Source organism: Nuphar pumila, chromosome 5 (genome assembly GCF_984573655.1).
Source record: "Nuphar pumila chromosome 5, dmNupPumi1.hap1.1, whole genome shotgun sequence".
NCBI lineage: Eukaryota > Viridiplantae > Streptophyta > Magnoliopsida > Nymphaeales > Nymphaeaceae > Nuphar > Nuphar pumila.
In genome coordinates this window covers 6,860,490-6,880,093 of record NC_143253.1, presented here as the reverse complement: position 1 = coordinate 6,880,093, position 19,604 = coordinate 6,860,490, and the positions used below count along the sequence as shown (strand labels likewise).

Sequence of the window (19,604 nt, the reverse complement as noted above, 5' to 3'; positions counted from 1 at the left end):
CTACTTGGAGAAAAATTTCACAGATACAGCTGCCAAAATTATTAACAGAAATTGATTGTACTATCCTTGCAAAATGGTGTGCTTTTCGAAATTTCTAGCAATTTGACAAAATCGCTCATATATCCAAATTTTTTATTCTTGACTTTTTAGGACATTTTTACCACTTTGCAAATATCGCACAACGTTGCAACCCATATTTGTGAATGTATCCAAAATATGTGTACCTCCTTTTACTAAAAAATAACATTGGCAGGAGAATATTTACAAATATAGCCTGGTATTCGCTACTCATACATTCAAATGTCCCCAAAATATGTGAACCTCCTTTTACTAAGAAAAAACATGTTTGAGGACATTGGCAAATGAACGAGGACATTCACATGCATGATTTGCAAACATCCAATCTCTTATGTCTCTCTCATCTCTATCTCTTGTCTCTCTCTCATCACTAAGAGAGAGGAGAACATTCTCAAATGTATGAGAACATCACATGCATGATTTGTGAACGTCCTCTCTCTCATACCTTATTTGTAAGATGACAAAGGCACAAGTGATAGTTTAAGGACTCTGATTCATTTGATTGGATTTGCTAATGATTTTTATTTTTCGATTACTTGGATTAAATTTGGCTCAGGAGGCATGTGCAATTGAAGAATGTGACCATGTATTGATAAAGAGAGAAGAGAGAGATACGAGAGAGACAAGAGAGAGAGAGAGAGAGAGACAAGAGAGGACGTTTACAAATCATGCATGTGAATGTCCTCAAGCATGATTTTTTATTTTTAGTAAAAGGAGGTTCACATATTTTGGGAACATTCGAATGTATGAGTTGCAAAGGTTGTACTATATTTGTGAATGTCCTCATCAGTGGTGTAGCTAGGATTCATGTGAGGGGGGGGACAGGGGTGTAGAAAAAAAATATTGGTTTGATAGTCAGTGGTTCGGGGGCAGCGCCCCCGAATATTTTTTTTTGAGATAAAATAAAAAATGGCTACAATTATTAATAAAAGTCTATTTCATATGGACAAATCAAACTATTTGTTGCAGTCAAAACTGGGCTAAAAAAATGGATAAAAATCTATTTCATATGGAATCAAGGCTGGGCTAGGACTGGGCTTTTACAAAAAAAAATAAAAAAAAATTAATTGTTTCGGGAGGCAGGACTAGGCTACCGCCCAGTCCCGCCTATGGTCCTCATATTTATGTTGTTTTTTTAGTCATACATCTTGAAAACATTCACAATATAAGTTGTGAACATGATGTTATACTTGCAGAGAGATAAAAGTATCCTTAAAAAGTAAAAAATTGAAATTTTGGATATGTTGGAGATTTTTTCAAATTTCTAGATATTTTGAAAAGCATGCCATTTTGTTGAATTATTAAATTCTATGATGTTTGGAAAAATATTGTTTTCTCATTTCATACATGATTTTCACTCCTTTACCCACTTCAAAACGTGCCCAAATATGTATGGTAGGATTAAAACATCAATGATCTGTATTACAATAAATTTTATAATTGAAAAAAAAAACATGATTAAACGTCAATTATGCTTCGTTCCCATGTAAAGAAGCAACCATTCATGGGAAGAGTCATGACTTTCTAAATGGTCCTTCCAGGTCCTTCCCATAAAAGATCAGGGGTGTAGAAAAAAAATATTGGTTTGATAGTCAGTGGTTCGGGGGCAGCGCCCCCGAATATTTTTTTTTTTGAGATAAAATAAAAAATGGCTACAATTATTAATAAAAGTCTATTTCATATGGACAAATCAAACTATTTGCTGCAGACAAAACTGGGCTAAAAAAATGGATAAAAATCTATTTCATATGGAATCAAGGCTGCGCTAGGACTGGGCTTTTACAAAAAAAAAAAAAATTAATTGTTTTGGGATCCTCATATTTATGTTGTTTTTTTAGTCATACATCTTGAAAACATTCACAATATAAGTTGTGAACATGATGTTATACTTGCAGAGAGATAAAAGTATCCTTAAAAAGTAAAAAATTGAAATTTTGGATATGTTGGAGATTTTTTCAAATTTCTAGATATTTTGAAAAGCATGCCATTTTGTTGAATTATTAAATTCTATGATGTTTGGAAAAATATTGTTTTCTCATTTCATACATGATTTTCACTCCTTTACCCACTTCAAAACGTGCCCAAATATGTATGGTAGGATTAAAACATCAATGATCTGTATTACAATAAATTTTATAATTGAAAAAAAAACATGATTAAACATCAATTATGCTTCGTTCCCATGTAAAGAAGCAACCATTCATGGGAAGAGTCATGACTTTCTAAATGGTCCTTCCAGGTCCTTCCCATAAAAGATCTTTTATATGGAAGAAGGTGTGAAAGACATTGAAGGTGGGAAACACTGAGAGGTAAGGATGCAAACGGTTTGGATACAGATTGGATGTGGCCAATGCCATATTTGACTAAATGTATATTGGATAAACGAATTCAAATTCATATTTGGACTCGGATGGTCAAATGTTTATACCAAATCCAAGTCCAAATACGAATTTTTGAATTTTGTAGTAAAAAATCAAAACCACACATGCATCCAACTATTAATCAGGTATGGTTTTGGCTTATCCAATTCAATTGGATATTGAATAAAATGAAAATCATTGACATCCCTACTGCGAAGCAGGTTACATGTCCCCCCCTAACACGCAGGTGCATCTTCGAGGGTCCGAATGAACTATATAAGCATGTGGGGCTTGTATCCCTGTGTGTGTCAGCATCAATTAGCATAGGAGTCTGGTGCGGTTGCAAAGACTTAAGTACCCTTTTTTGTCATTCCCACCATGAAACGATGATTTTAGAAAAGAACAAAAATGTCCTCCATCCAGAAAAGAGAAGATGATCTTAACTCTTTAAAGTTCAAACATTTTATTTTCGCCCTAAGTAGTAAACTCCTTTGTTGTAACAGGAGCTCCTCACATTATTTTGCCCTAAACATTTTGGATCACCCTTTGACAACGCACCATCTGCTGTAACAGGAAGTCCCTTTGACGACACATCCATTGTCGTCGTCTACTGTCGTCGGAGCACCTTTTATTGTCGACTGCTGCTATTGAAACACCCTTTGTCGTCGTCTATTGTCGTCGAAGCACCCTTTGTCATCGTCTACTTGTGAGAAATAGTTAAACTATCAGAGAAATCGATATTCTGTCTATTGTTCATCATAATACCAAGGTGCAAGCGTCAAACTGAGTAGACAAAGAATAGTGATTTACAAAAGCGATAATGGTGACAACGTAGAACTGTAAATCGCTACTCTCTGATCTGATTTCTACTGTAATCGCTACTCTCTGATCTGATTTATATTGTAAATCACTATTCTATGATCTTATTTCTATTGTAAATCACTACTCTCTTATCTGATTTCTAATGTAAATCGCTACTCTCTTATCTGATTTTTACTGTAAATCATTACTCTATGATTTGATATTTGTTGTAAATTATTGCTCTATATCTACTCAGTTCAACACTGTCATCATTATCTCTTCTGTAAATTGTTATTATTTGTCTACTCAATTCGACGTTTGCACCCTGGTATCATGATGAACAATAGATAGAAGGTCGATTCCTCTAGTAGTTTAACTATTTCTCACGAGCAGACGATGACAAAGGGTGCTTCAGCGGCAATAGATGATAACAAAGGGTGCTCCATCGGCAGCAGACGATGACAAAGGGTACTCCAACAACAGCAGATGGCGGTAAATAGTGTGTTGTTAAAGAAAGCTCATGTTACAAGAGATGGTGCATTGTCAAAGGGTGATTTAGAACGTTCATTTCCTGTTGCAAAGTGATTCTATGTGCAGCTGAGATGCATCATCTCCAAGCAAATGAGCTCATTAGTAATGGCAGCCCACTGCACCATTTTTCTCAGATTGCAGCTGATTTTTAGAGACTCTAGCAATGGTGCACTCTTGAGAATATGCTTCACAAACTTTAGCTCAGGCACTGTCCTCTTAAAGGAGCCGATTGGCTCCGACTCAGGCAATGATAAGAGTCGAAGAAATGTGCAAAGCTATTTACAGAAGGACATTTTCATCAAACGAATATCTATTTTATGAGAACATTTTTGTCAAACGCACATCTACCTTTTTCATATGTTATTTTATTATAAAATCGTCATGAGTAATATTGACATATGAATTATTGTAGGTCCCAAGATATTCTTCCGTACACACCACAAAATACAAATTTGTGTTCGGAGGAGAACACGTAACACCCTCCTTCTCTACTAGGAGGGATTTTACTATGATTAGACTAAGGGGGGAAGCTAAGGTTAGGCACGCCCACCAGTAATTATTCAACATTCTACTGGGGTTTGAACCTGCAATGTCTCACCACACGAAGACATGCACTACAGCTCATGCCAACATATGACACTTCCTTGAAACAAAGAAGCCTAAAAGAATAATGTTGAACACATTTCTCCAGTCAAATTGATCAGACAAAGCTGACACTTATGACCTTTTGGTAAATGGTAAAAGAACACACTACTCCCAACACCAGAAAAACACACTTATTGTTTTGGCAATAGTAAGAAAACAGACCTAAGTTTTGAATATTGCTAAAAACACACCTAAATAATTGTACAGATAATTAAAAAAACCCAAAGTTTACTTCCTCACAACTGGAGTGCCCTTGACGAGACAAGTGGGCCTGCTCAGACATGTGGACACAGACAATGACACGTATAGCTAATATTTTAATATTAAAATATCAACAAATAGTTTTTTATTGATTTGAAAATTTAAAAGTTTGTCGTAGTGTCCTATTTTTATAAAAAAAAAATCGAATTGTGAGTAGAACCCAGCCAAATGGTTTTATGACTCTAGAATTCTATGAAATTAAAAACCGGAATATGGTACCTCTTTAGAATTTTATGAAATCCTTCGATCCCAGCAAAATACTTTTATGACTCTAGAGTTGAAAATGAAAACTACCATGTCTATTAATTTTGTATGAACTTCTATCAGTTTTGCTGTAAGGTTGGGGTGGCAATTTCTGACACGACCCGCCAACCCGACCCGCCGACCCGCCAACCCGCCTCTTAGGTGGGTTCGGGTTGGGCTTAAGCCAACCCGTTTAATAAACGGGTCGACCCGCGTAACCCGTTTATTAAACAGGTCGGGTTCGGGTTGGGGGTATGCCAACCCGCCAACCCGGCTGACCTGTTTAATAAATGGGTTAGGCGGGTGGGTCAACCCGCCAACCCGTCTGCCCGACCCGTCAACCCGACCCACCAACCCGACCCGCCAACCTGAAAACCCGTTTACCCGACCCAACCCATTTATTAAATGGGTTGGCGGGTCGTGTCGGGTTACATGTTTATTAAACGGGTCGGGTTCGTGTTTGCCACAGCCGACCCGTTTAATAAACGGGTCGGGTTCGGGTTGAGGTATGCTAACACGCCAACCCGACCCGATTGCCACCCCTACTGTAAGGGCACGTTTGAAAGAAAGAAAAATATAGGAAAAGTGATTCAAAGTAGAAAATCTGTACTAATTTTTTGATCCTTTCAAACGAGACTTTTTAGCTCAGAGAGTTTTTTTTTAAAGCATATTTTTTTATGAAAAAACATTTTTTTTAAAAAAGCATATTTTTTTTTATGAAAAACATTCCTCCATAGGAAGTAGAGGAGGAATATTTCCTACCAAGAGAAAATTTATTTCTACACTCCCCACCACACATCTCACCATCACCACCACCACCATCCATCTCACCACTACCCACCACCACCACCCGCTTTCTCTTCACTCTCATTTTTAATATTTTTTTCACTTTGTTTTTCCTCGTGCTATACTAATAAGTAAAGAACTTTATTTTGGAGAACTTCTCGTATCAAAAACTCTCATGGGCAAACTTTTTTTTCTTAAGAGAGTTTTTCTCTTCCAAACTTGCCCTAAGTGCTGGGATGAATTTGGATATGAGGTTGTTGGAGGAATAGGCGACAGTAGAGAATTTGAAAATTAGTGCAATCAACAAGTATATACAAAATTTGGAGGCTCCTCCAAAATAGAAGTCCCTAAGCTGTGACCTCAAATCTCAAAAGAGGCCAGCCGGCCCTGAACCCAAGCCATCTATCCTCATGTCCAAGTGCCTATAGATGTTAAATAAGTGTACTTACTGTTTTACCTTTAAAAAAAGTGCACTATCAGCCTTATGTGTGCATCAGATTTATTTCTTGCTTTTCCTTTAAGGGTTGCCAAACAATAATGAGTGGCTGTCCTCAATTGTGGAGGGTCTGAACGTGGGACTCATATGGTGCTTCACACATTCACAAACTTGATCTGACATAAAAACAACAGCCGTAGGTACAAGGTAGAAAACCAGGGTTTTTTTTTTCTCTCTTTCAGTACAGTAAGCAAATAAAACAAAAACTGGTTTTAGGTATTGTTTGATAAATTCAAAAAAAAAAAATTTACAAACCTGGATGTTGTTTAAAGAGAGAAGGTGCTGACCACTTTGTTGTAGGTTTGACTCCCACTGGTTGTGTCAGTGTCTTTCACTGGTGAGCTTAGTAAGGGCTTGGGTGTGACGACACTGCTTCACTAAAGAACTTCATCATTAAAAAACCGTACAAGTTTGTAAAACACCAACACCTCTCCCTTGTGGTGGTCGTTTGGAAACTAGTAGCTGGGATGAGTGTTTATGCATTTGGGATGAAAAGTGAGGTTCTCTCACCTTTGTATTTACACTAAAGAATGACCATAGCCAAATCCAGGATTTGGCAGTTCCCACTTCCTCAAAAGGCACTTCCTATCCCAGCTACTAATTTCCAAACAGGGCCTTCTTATCATTGGAGATAAAGTGACCCTCATTCTCAGAATGATGGCTACAAATGAGGACAGATCAGATGATTTGACAAAACTCACTTTTTTTGCATTTTCAAATCATTGAAATCACCACCGTTCATCATTTCAATCACAAGCATTCATATTGGGCTTTGAATGGTGGTGATTGAAGTGATGAACGGTGATGATTTCAAAACACAAAAAAATTGTGTTTTGTCAAATCACTTGATCCATCTTCCCTAAAGATCCAGTAGACGATGCTGTGAACAATCCAATCGGGATGTCTAACTGTGGATAGGGGTATCAAAGGGTTGGGCTTGGTTAGGACCCAGTGTAACTAAATTTGGATCAGATTTTCAGGTATGGTACCAGGTTCAGACTCAGGTTTAATCGGGTCCACTAAGAAAAATCATACCCAGACCCGATAAGAACTACATGAACCAAACTCAGACCATACCCGGTAATTTATCATTTTTACATTGAAAAATTGTGGGTCTTAATCGAAACTCGGATCGGGACCGGGACTGATATAAATTTTCACAAACTATGCCCAGATCCATGTACTAATCAAACCTTCGGATCCAAACCTAGGTCTTAATCCGGTCTTCTTATTTATCACCATTCCCAAACCCTATAGAGTTTGGTTAGGGTCAGGTCCGGGTAAACCATGCCCAACCAAAGAAAGGCTAGAAACTTGTTTGGAACTTCATGCTGAACATGAGAGTTTTCGCTCATGCCGACATCGTGGCCGTCTGTTTGCATTTTGAATGAATGCCACGTGGTTTTGTTGACTTTTGATCTTTTTAAAATGCAAATCGGACGGCCAAGATGTCAGCATGAGCAAAAACGCTCATGTTCGGCATGACCTGATCTGCTCCCTTGGATAGCATGGTAGCTTTTTCACTTTTTTTTTTCAGAAAAAGTAAAGTATTATTAATTCAAAAAGCTGAGGTGTAGTTACGAGGAATAACAAACCAGCAGACAACAGTAAGCCAATAAGAATAAAACAGAGCAATAAATAGATTAAATAACAGAATTATTCACCCTTGATTGGGGTTTATGTCAAGATTGTATCTTGCTCAAATGATATTACACCAGCAGGCTTCTTAGGGATCCTGAAAATACACATCAGTGGATAAAAACAGCTGGTATGGCACCATCCACATTTGATATAGCTGCCAAAACATTTTCCAGCATTTGGGGATGAAAATGGATATGTATTTGCTACAATTGATTATACCTACAATCTAGTTGGGATATAATGATGTAAGTTATTTTCACTCAATCTAACCTTATAGATATCTTCAATCAGGTCTATTTAATGGAAATCGACTCTTTGATGGTGTTTTCTTTTTATTAAAAAATACATTTTGAGTTAGAAAATTTTGGTGTGTTTGCAATTGTCAACTCTCTAGGCCCGGAGGCAGTGATAAATGTGCAAGGGTTGCTAGGTCGTCGCCCAGAAGCGACGCGTCACACCGGCGCCCGGGTGTGGTGTCAAATAGGCAAGGGTTCCCTCACTTTGTTGGACGGGTGGGGGTAAAGAAGTTAGTCCAAGACCATAAAATTAGGTTAGCCACTTGGAACATAGGGTCTTTAACTGGTAAGTTGGTAGAGTTAGTAGATGTTATGTGTAGGAGAAAGATTGATATTTTATGTCTTCAAGAGACCAAATTGGTAGGTGAGAAAGCTAAAGTGATAGAACCTTGGGGATATAAGATTTGGTATACAGGGATAAATAGGAATAGGAATGGAGTAGGGATTGTTATGAGTCGTCAGTTTATAGATAATGTAGTTGAGGTCCGTAGGAAGGGTGATAGAATTTTACTTATTAAATTAGTATTAGGTACGGATATTATTAATATTATTAGTGTTTATGCACCTCAAGTAGGTTTAGATGATTCCATTAAGCATCAATTTTGGGAAGATTTAGATGGAGTAGTACAAGAGACATCTTATGGAGAAAAGCTTTTCATCGGCGGTGACCTTAATGGACATGTAGGCATTAGTAGGGATGGATTTGAGAATATCCATGGAGGCTATGGTATAGGAGAAAGAAATGAAAGTGGAGAAAGGATTTTAGATTTTTGTTTGTCCTATGATATGATCTTAGCAAACACTTGGTTTAGGAAGAGGGAGTCTCACCTAGTAACATTTAAAAGTGGGGTTAATACGAGTCAGATAGATTTTTTCCTACTTAGAAAGAGAGATAGGGGTTGTTGCATCGATTGTAAGGTTATACCAGGAGAAAGTGTAGCTACACAACATAGAGTCTTAATTTTAGATCTTAGAATTAGACAATGCCGCAAAAGGGATAGACATAGGATAGATCCTAGAATTAAGTGGTGGGCACTGAAAGGAGCTAAACAAGGAATGTTTGTAGAGCAGGTAGTTAAGGAAGTTGATTGGTGTCTCGAGGAGGATTCAGAATCAATGTGGAATAAGATAGCGGGTGGTATGAGAAAAGTAGCTAAGGAGGTATTGGGTGAGTCTAAAGGCGGTGCACCACTAGGTAATGATACATCATGGTGGAACGAGGATGTCAAATTAGCTATTAAGGTTAAAAGAGAGTGTTATAGAAATCTAAGTAAGAGTCGTGATAATGAGAATTTGGAGAAGTATATGATAGCAAAGAAGGAAGCTAAAAAAGTTGTTCGAAACGCGAGGGCTAAGGTATATAAGGAGGTTTATGACAAGTTGGATACCAAAGAAGGCGAGAAGGATATTTATAGGCTTGCAAAGATGAGAGATAGGAAATCGAAGGATTTGGGTATGGTTAGATGTATCAAAGATGAAACGCAAAGGGTTTTAGTCAAAGATGAGGAGATTAAGGAGAGATGGAAAGATTATTTTGATAAGCTATTTAATGATAGTCATGCTCAAGATCTTGGAGACTTCTCCATTCTTTTTCATGAGATAAATCGTGACTTCATGCGCAAGATTCAAAAGAAAGAAATTGCAGAGGCTTTGAAGAAAATGAAATCAAGAAGGGCAGTTGGCCCAGATGGTATACCTATCGAGGCTTGGAAATGCTTGGGAGAGAAAGGTTTAGAATGCTTGACAAATCTTTTTAACTTGATTTGGCGAACAAATAAGATGCCTAATGAGTGGAGGAAGAGTACTTTGGTGCCTTTATATAAGAATAAGGGTGATATACAAGATTGCACAAACTATCGTGGTATAAAACTCATGAGTCATACTATGAAACTTTGGGAGAGGGTGATTGAGTCTAGGTTGAGGAAGGTTGTCATGATATCGGAGAATCAATTTGGTTTTATGCCGGGAAGATCAACTATGGAAGCTATACATCTTCTTAGACAACTTATTGAAAGATATAGAGAGAGGAACAAAGATTTGCATATGGTTTTTATTGATTTAGAGAAGGCATACGATAGAGTACCTAGGGACGTTCTCTGGTGGACAATGATGAAGAAAGGTGTTTCTCTCAAGTACATTAGTATAATTAAAGATATGTATGAAGGAGTAGTAACCAATGTCCGCACTTGTGGAGGGGTGACAACCAATTTTCCGATAACGGTTGGGTTACATCAAGGATCTGCTTTAAGCCCTTTCCTATTTGCGATAGTGATGGATGAGCTTACGAGATCAATTCAAGAAAATGTACCGTGGTGTATGTTGTTTGCTGATGATATTGTTTTGATTGATGAGTCTAGAGCTGGGGTTAATGCTAAGTTAGAATTATGGAGACAGACATTGGAAGCTAGAGGTTTTAAGTTGAGTAAGAGTAAGACTGAATATATGGAATGTCGGTTTAGTAAGCAACGAAGTAGTGATGGGAGTGTAGTGAAGCTTGGTGAGCAAGATATACCGGTGAATGATTATTTCAAATATTTGGGATCCATCATTCAAAAGTATAGAGAAATTGATGGAGATGTAAATCATAGGATAAAGGTTGGGTGGATGAAATGGAAAAGTGCTCCTGGAGTGCTGTGCGATCGTAGAATGCCATTGCGGTTGAAGGGAAAGTTTTATAGGACGACTATTAGACCCGCTTTACTATATGATACGGAATGTTGGGCTGCCAAGAGACATCATATTCAAAAAATGAGTGTAGCTGAGATGCAGATGCTTAGATGGATGTGTGGAAATACAATAAAAGATAAGATTCGGAACGAAGAGATACGTAAGAAGGTAGGTGTTGCACCCATTGAAAATAAGATGCGAGAGAATCGTTTACGGTGGTTTGGACATATTCGGCGAAGGCCTAATGATGCTCCAGTTAGAAGGTTGGAGAAATGAGAAAATATATTAGTTAAAAGAGGTCGGGGTAGGCCTAGGAAGACTTGGATGGAGATGATAGGAAAGGATATGAATGCTTTGAACCTCACCGAGGACATGGCGTTGGATAGAAATGATTGGAGGAAAAGGATTCATGTGGAAGACCCAAAATGAATTTCTTTTTTGGTTCATATCGCTGACCCCAATTGTTTTGGGATGAAGGCGTAGTTGTTGTTGTTGTTGTTGTTGTTGTTGCAATTGTCAATTTTTGCACACGTCACCTTGTGTTGGGACGTTGCAAGTTCGAACCCCAAATGGTATCCTTGTATAACTGGTAGGGGTCTGCCTAACCCTTTCTCTGTCGAAAAAAAAGTCAATTTTCACAATAGAAAAAACTAATACACATTAAATTCCAGTTATCCAAAAACAGATTCCTATTAAACAAAGCATGCAGATCACATTTTACCAAAAAAAAAAAACGAAAAACAGGTTTTGCTAAATTGATTGTAAGGAAAATCAATTATAGCAAACATATATTATTGAAAAATGATTAAAAGAAACAAAAGTTATCGCCGTTCTGTTACCCCCATGTCCAGCATTGAGTTTGAAATCATCAATGGCAGCATCTTTGAGCAAGAGAGTTTTTTTAACAAAAGTAAGATCTGGTACTGCTCCCTCGGAGGATCCATTTGCCATGGTGCTTCATCATGCCCGTCAATCGCGGCATCAACCAACATTCAACTGCATGAGGTTGATAGGAGGACACACGTTAAGTATTCAAAAAACTCATTCAATGAAGGAGCTAGCGCTTGACAACCCAAACCATGAGTCATCCCAGGTTCAACTCCAACTGTGTGTGAGTGACTTTGAGTGGTGGGCTCTATAAGGGTTTGGGTGTCAGTAACTCCACCGAGGTGTACCTAGCAGGGAGGTGAGCCCTTTAAGGGTATGTTTGATCGCTTGTCCAGGGTTGGACGAAATGAATGGAACAGAATCTGTTTGTTCTGTTCTTTTTGTTCCAAGTCTAACAAATGTCCTTTGCTTGATGGAGGAAGAACGAAGAAGAAGAAACCCTAATCAATGAAAAAAAAACTTAATCAAGATGAAGAAACCCTAATCAAGATGAGAACCCTAATCAATAAAATCAAACAAAAACTTGATCTATGAAAATCAAACAAAAACCTTAATCTAAGAAAACCCTCACTTATGAAAACCTAAAAATGCCCTAAAATTTTTTTTGATTCAAACCGAAATAAAAGAAAGAAAGAAAAAAGAAGAAAAAAGAAGAAAAAAGGAAGAAAAGAGAAAACCTCGCCGGCGGCCTCATCCCTGGCGGCATCGCATCACCTCACCAGCCTCTCGACGGTGGCCTCATCCCCGGCACCAGTGACCCCTTGGCTGCCAAGGAGAGAGACCCTTACCCCATTTTTTTTAACATGTTCCTCGCGTCCTGATCTTTTTGTAACAGGGAGAGGGGTGTAACAAAAAGAACAGGTTTTTAAGGATGCAGCCGACGCTGTTTCAAGCGTCCACCGCATCCAACGTTTGTTAAAAGCACCGTCCCCCACATCCATTTCATCCCATTTCGGGCGGGGGACAGTGATTCAAACATAACCTAAGTGACCTGGTTCTCAGCAAGGGTTCCTCAATTCGCTTGTCTGTCAGGAGCAGTTAGTGCATGTCACCTTGTGTTGGGACGTTGCAGGTTCAAATCCCAATGGTATGGTGGTATAACTGGTAGGGGTCAGTCTAACCCCAGCTTTCTCTGTCCAAAGAAAGAACAAATTCTAATTGAAATCAAATTTGATGCCGTGGCCTTTTCCAAGTCCAAGTCGACTTTTCGCAAAGCCTTACTTGAAATCAACTAAAGCATTCCATCTTCTGATGAAAGAATACTTTGGCTAGTGCAACTAGGGCCCATTTGTTTCATGGGATTCCTGCAGAAAAAAGTGATTTTTTCTGATAGGATGTGAGAAAGAAACCACATCCGTTGCAAAACATCACAATTTTTTCCTACAGAAAGTTATCCTTTGTGATGAAGTTTTCCCAGCCTGTACTGCAGAAAATTCTCTCCATCTTCGGGGAAAATTTTCTCACCTACAGAGATAATTTTTTTGAGAAGGGGCAAAGCATACCACTGAACATAGCAAATATGGATACCTTTTCTGGAGGCACATTCTTCTTGAGAAAAATGTTCATAAAACCATATTCCTATCCTATGAAAATTTCTCACTTCCAGAGAGGCTGCAAATTTCTGTCTGGGACATGATCACAACAGGGTGAAACAAGGAGGCTCTTGCAGGTTACCTCATTGGCTCTTCCCAATTAGAGAAGTGAGAACTGGTAAGAAGCGGCTTCAGCACTGCCGGTGGTTCCCTAATCTACTCGATAAAGCAGATTGGAACGATGGGCAGCAGACCAGCTCCTGGCGATTCCAGCTGACACCCCTCTCCCGAATGCAGCAAAGAACCAAGGTTTACTCCTACAAGTTATTGCTGGTTCACAGTATACCAAGTTTGGCTCAAAATAAAACCAAAAAAGAAAAGGTGCAACAAACTGCTCAAAAGGCTTAATGAAATAAATCCAACAAATTGAGTAGATCTAAGGGCTTAGGTTAATCTCAATCAACTTGTGTGGCTAGGAAAAACAGTTAGCAAGGAAAACAGCAATTACAAGCCTAAAACCATATTTAACTTCCATTATTGTCCAAAAATAATTCCGCATATCATAAAGGTCCATCTTTAAAATGAACAATGTAGTCCTAAGAAAAGTAAACCTCAAAGGGGATACCTCTAAAGAAACTGTTGACAACAAGGATTAAGGAGTTTTATGCCACTATCTTTGCACATCCATATAAGGGAAAAGTGACAAAGGCTTAAACTCAACAAGTCATCATGCAGCTATCTTTGCAAAAAGCTGCTTGCGGATCTGCACAGACAGAAAAAGATTTGTTAACCACAGAAAGAATGAAATCAAGAATGATAATTTTTAGGATATTTTAAACTGTAATTTTCTACTGTTACATGCAATGGCATATCTATGACATATGTTCATGTTCGAAATTTCTGATATTCTGCCAGAACCCTAATAGATAAATGAAGTTTACAACCATGAGTCATACAGCTACCGCCTCATCTTCCTCATCCCTCTAATCAATCCTCACATCTCCTATTATTTTTCTTTTCTCTAAAGATGACATCACTGCTATGAAGAGCTTGAGCCAGATAAAATCACCTATCAAATTGGGACTACATAGGAAATATGAAAGTAGGTAAATGTCTTCCAAACTCTATTGAACACATCTCAGAGAGAGCTCATATTGACCATTCCAGGTGAATATAATCCAAGAAAGGCTGAAACATTCAAATACTTATACTAATTCAGACAAGTAGGAAAAAACAGAGAGACAGCAGACACACACACACACACACACAGCTCCATAAAAGCTGTCAGGGGTTTAGCATCTAATCCGGTATTACATGGACATAAGTAGAATGACATGTTTCTTCTCATACAAGAGAATATCAGGTCAACGGATCTTGAAATAAATTGCTGATAAAATGGAATATAACTCCTGTGTTCCAAAAAAAAACTCCAAAAGAGCAATGTGTGGATCTTTAAATGTCACGTCTTTCAATTCAAAATAGTCCATAAATGCTCAAATGTTATTAGAGTATTTCACGTCATCTTGTACATAACATTAAAACTCCCACATGCATTACAATTGTATGCAACTGTTGGCAGAGGAACAAACAAAAAGCATCTTCCTACTGCTCACATTCTTTCATTTTGAAATTCAAAAATTATTTCAATGAACTGAATTTCTTTAAAAGCCCGTTCATGTTCATGGTGCAATGTATTACAAAAAAGGATCTCTAATTTCCAAACAATATGTTGTCCATATGACTAAAAACTGGTAAGTGTCAAGGAACAGGCACCTCTGGCAGCTTCTGTCGAAACACAACATCCAACCTCGCATCAAGTGTGTTCTCAAACACAATCTTTCCATCACGAGAAGCCAACACCACACCACCAGCACTGGACAAACACATGCATCATGATCAAGACCACAAAACAGAGGCAGCGGATAACCAGTTACAAATCATGTACTACAGTTTCTCATAATAGCACTCAAAAGCACTAGAAAAAGGTGATATGTTCAATTAATTTTTAACCATTCTCTACCAACAAATTAATCTGATTCCAGAAGGCTACGGTTATGTTATTCTCAGGATATTTTACTGATATACAGTCTTTTAAAGCCAGGAAACAACCATGCACACACACACATACCGGATGAGTCAGGGGGAATCTCATATTCATGAACTCTAACCCGACGAAACTCCCCTCCCCCCACAGACACACCACTGAAACCGTGTGTTACCCATAGATGTCTAGTCAACTGCTGTGCCTCAAGGCATTTCGAGGAGAACCAGCTAGCTATGGGTTCGTATGGTAGACTCACACTCTGCATGATTTAAACATACGACGTCGGGTTTTGGAGACCCGCATTATCCATGAACACTAGGGATGGGTGGTCCAGAAGAAAAAGGAAAACATGGCAAGGAAAAAGACCCTCTTTAACTTGGGTTGGTTGAATAAGAAAACGTAGCTTGAAAGCAACTTCTGCAACCCGAGATGCAGGATTATAAGAGGTTTGGGGGATCTCAGATCAGCAACCTGAGATCCCGTGTTTAAGTAAAGGTTGTGGCATGGGCCCCTCCAGATCCTACCTCAAACCACAAAGCTGCCGAATTCAAATGAGGCCAAAGAAATAAAAAGAACATTCAAAAATTTTGTCGCTGGAATCCATCGGTTCCCAGTTTGAATAATATCATGACAATTTGACTTTCTCTTCTCATGTCTAAGTCACAAAAGCTTATTAATGCTCCAAGATGAAAGCCTTGATGAATGAGAGGTTACCAGGAACGACCATGTGAATGATGGAGGCTTGGAGTAGGAGGCAGATAGACTTGATTGTCAATTATAATATCAGGAGAATGAACCTTGGCTTTCTCAACATATTCTTGCTTTGCTAATTGCAAAATTGACTCAACCAATTTAAAATCATCCTTCCGGTAGCGTAATAGTACAGCTGGCTCTTTTAGTCGCAGCAAGCTCTAAAAAAGAAGGCAGGTCTCAGTACAACTAAATTGTTCATCTAGAATCATCAGTACACAATAATCAGTTTTGATCATTTTTACCTGAACAATCAGTTCTTTCAGAAGCTTCCCATAGGCAGCCCCGTCATGGCTTACACACAAGAGCTCCTTTGCAGCTGCTTCCTTCATAGAGTTAACTAGATCGTCCTGGGCTTGCAGAAATTTAATACGTGATGCATTCAGCTGCATGGAATACTCACTGCATAGAAAGAATACTTCAAAAATCAGACGCCCACATGATACATCATTGCAGATGAACCAATTATTACACACCTAATAGTAAAATCAATAGTCTATAACCAACCAACATAGAAGATCCATTTTGACTCTACAAGCCATTAGGTCAATACACCAAATTCTTAGAAAATGTTTGGCATTGACATCTAAATAGGCTAAAAAATTACCAATATATCAATTGTGAGGCAGGAAGAAAAGGAAAGCCCTCACACCATGGTTGGACATTGAGCCTAGCTATCAAGAAAGTCTGTTATCCAGCCTAGGTCAAGCCCAATTTTAGGACAAGGCCTAAGCTTCATTAATTCCAAGCCCAGGCTTGGGATTGGGATCCTTTCTCATTTTAACTAAGCTAGCTAAGATTAGTTACAGAAAGGTTTATTGTTTTAAGGGCGTGTTTGGGAACCCACTCTCATTTCAATATTTCTCGTGTGAATTAACTGTTTGGAAGAGTCATGAATTAACTGTTTGGAAGACTCGTCAAAATTCTCATTTTGCAAATTTTGTGTAGCCAAGGACAAAAATGGACACTTTGTTATCACACTACTTTACCATCTAGAGAAGTGGCAAAAGTAATACAAAGCACATATTTGGTGGAGATTGGGGGCCCCAGTAATTCATCAAGAGGGGTCCCACTTCTACCCAGCAAACACTGAAACAAACACAGCCTAAATCATATAATAGCATCAATAACATTAAGAACAGAGAAGCTAGCAAATGCCTAAACCATATAATAGCATCAATAACATTAAGAGCAGAGAAGCTACCAAATGCAGGTGGAGCAATAGCATATTTATCCCTGCTAGAAGGAACATTATGCTAATAGAGCAGCTACTAAACGCAAGCAGAGCAATAGAACATCTATACCTACTAGAAGAAAATTTATGCCACTAGAATACAACCATTTGCATCATGAATAATCAATAACTCTTACCTCCTGAAAGTTAATACAGAAGGATACTGCTCTAAAAGTAGCCATCAACGTCACAATTTTGCCCAATCATTTTTATACAATTGATAGGAATTAATTTGCGAGAAAAAGAAAAAGAAAAAGAAAACAACAAGTTGAAAAATAAATCAACCAATGTCCAGTGAAATGGTCGGCACTTTACATCTTTTTGCGGATTTCAACCTGCTTCTCCTTTTTTTCATACTCTTGCCTAATCTTACGCTTCTCAGCTTCCACTAATTGCAGTTTTTCAATGTTAAATTCCTGCAACAAGGTAAATTGACAAAAACAGAGATCAGCATTTAGATCATAAAAATCCAGGAAGAATTTCAATAGCTAACCTAACATCATTTCAAATTACAGAAGTATCAATATGAAAAGCATATTGAGCATTGTGTACAAAGAGTCACAGTAAAACCTCATAATCTTTATATCATCCACAACATAGACAGTGCCAATTAGAAAAGAGATCTGAAACTCCACATTGCACAGGAAGAAAGCAAGTAATTATTATCTTTGGATGATAAGAAAGATAAATGACTATTAAAAAATGAACCCTTTCTTTCATTTCAGTTTATTCAGACCTTAGGATTTTACTGTCTTATATGTGTTCAATGTTCAAAGATGACTAGAAATGTTTAGGTATTCCACCACATGTGCATGTTAGCATGAGGAGAGAGAGAGAGAGAGAGGATGGGCATGCTTGGTTAATTGAGAAATTTTCATTCACTTAATTTTGTACGGCTCAATTAGTGAGTGTTGCAGGCCTACATTTGTCAGAACTCCATATCCCTCAATCAGTCAGGTTGATTCCAAAATTTTACATCGATCCTCTTTTCTTTTCTTTTCTTTTCTTGTTTAAAATGATTTTGTAAGAATATGTTCATCACATGCTTATATGGTTAAAGTGTCATAGGAGGGACGCCACCATGGAGTGCCACTCAAAACATTGTTCAATCAGCAATTTGAGGTGTAGCTTAAGACCATGTTGTTACTTCTTGCACTTCAAGATGGAAACTGTAGATTAAGGTTCGGCCAAGCACTTCTTGAACATCAGGGTGGCACTGTCCTTATTCGGACTATGTGACTTAAAATGCGACAACTCCAAGATGTTTATTAATCATATTCATCCCCATCAAGATGGAAAATTCTTAATAGAAGGTACCTACTCCAATATCAGACCATGTCGGTCCCACTATCACCAAACAGGGACGCAAAACTAATCGCTTCCCAATCCCATTCACATGACGCCAGTTAGTTTAAAACCAATTTTGCAGCCAACTTGACGCTGTCAGATCCCAATTCCACGTAACCGCTCATAGGCAACGTTATCTCATCCCGCGCTTCATATGCAGTTCAATGGACCAGCCAATTCACTTCAAACACCCCTCTTTTCTGATAATCGATCTGGGGGTGCCCCCAATGGGATTGGGAACATAGATTAGTAATCAAGATACAGCAAATTCTATTTGGTCCAGCTCCTTCACCTCATTTACGCCAATAACTCAAGGTTTTCAGATTACCCGTCTATTTTTAACACTCCGAATCCTACCACAATCTTCGGCTTCATAGTCGATCACAATCAAACTTCAAAAATGGCACGAAAATTATGAAATCCTCTTTCACCAACCAGAAAAAAGGGGGGGAAAGTCAAAACAACATCAAAAGAAAAGGAAAGCATTCCATCAATATTTTAATTCAGAAGGTTTTCTAAAAAATATTTTAATCCATCGGACAACATATGAGCATGGGAATGATTCTTTATTCTTTCTGATACTGCGAATAATCTCTATGTTTAGTTTCGATCTAATTTCTCGATTAAACACATAAAAGCATAAATCATTGCATCAAAAAAGGAGCAGAACGGAATCCAATGGATAAAGAGAAAAATAACAATTAGGGTTCTGAAGAAAAAAAGAGAATCGATGAAAGCGATCAAGAAAACCCTAATTTACAAGAGGACGAAGGAAAATTTCGCACCTCTTCCGCAGAGAGGGAGATCTCGCTGGCCTTCTCCTCCGCCTCTTGGCGGATGAACCGGACCATCTGCTGGATCTGCTTGGACACATCTGCCTCGTTCATCTTGGCCCCCGGAAGGAATCGACGGTGACGATGGTTTGAGAACGTACCCTTTCCCCTCCCATATATATATATATATATATATAGAGAGAGAGAGAGAGAGAGAGATTATTTTTTCTG

The 19,604-nt window shown here is 38.2% G+C and overlaps 1 protein-coding gene across 3 annotated transcripts; it reads right to left on the bottom strand.

Moving 5' to 3' along the window:
• Window positions 1-11,332: 11,332 nt before the first annotated feature.
• LOC149836621 (V-type proton ATPase subunit E-like) lies at window positions 11,333-19,564 on the bottom strand. Of its 3 annotated transcripts, XR_016432036.1 has the most exons (8): window positions 19,386-19,564; window positions 17,569-17,669; window positions 16,265-16,421; window positions 15,984-16,180; window positions 14,999-15,098; window positions 13,851-13,988; window positions 13,368-13,555; window positions 11,333-11,801 (listed from the first exon to the last, which is right to left on the bottom strand). XR_016432036.1 is itself a non-coding variant. In XM_090007056.1 (6 exons), exons 1-6 carry the CDS (start codon window positions 19,485-19,487, stop codon window positions 13,953-13,955), a joined length of 693 nt encoding a protein of 230 aa, XP_089863182.1. In that variant the 5' UTR covers window positions 19,488-19,563; the 3' UTR covers window positions 13,730-13,952. The 3 variants fall into 3 exon arrangements, 1 of the variants encoding a protein (XP_089863182.1); XR_016432037.1 differs by lacking the exon at window positions 13,368-13,555 and having other exon boundaries at window positions 11,665-11,801; XM_090007056.1 differs by lacking the exons at window positions 11,333-11,801; window positions 13,368-13,555 and having other exon boundaries at window positions 13,730-13,988; window positions 19,386-19,563.
• Between the last annotated feature and the right edge of the window lie 40 nt (window positions 19,565-19,604).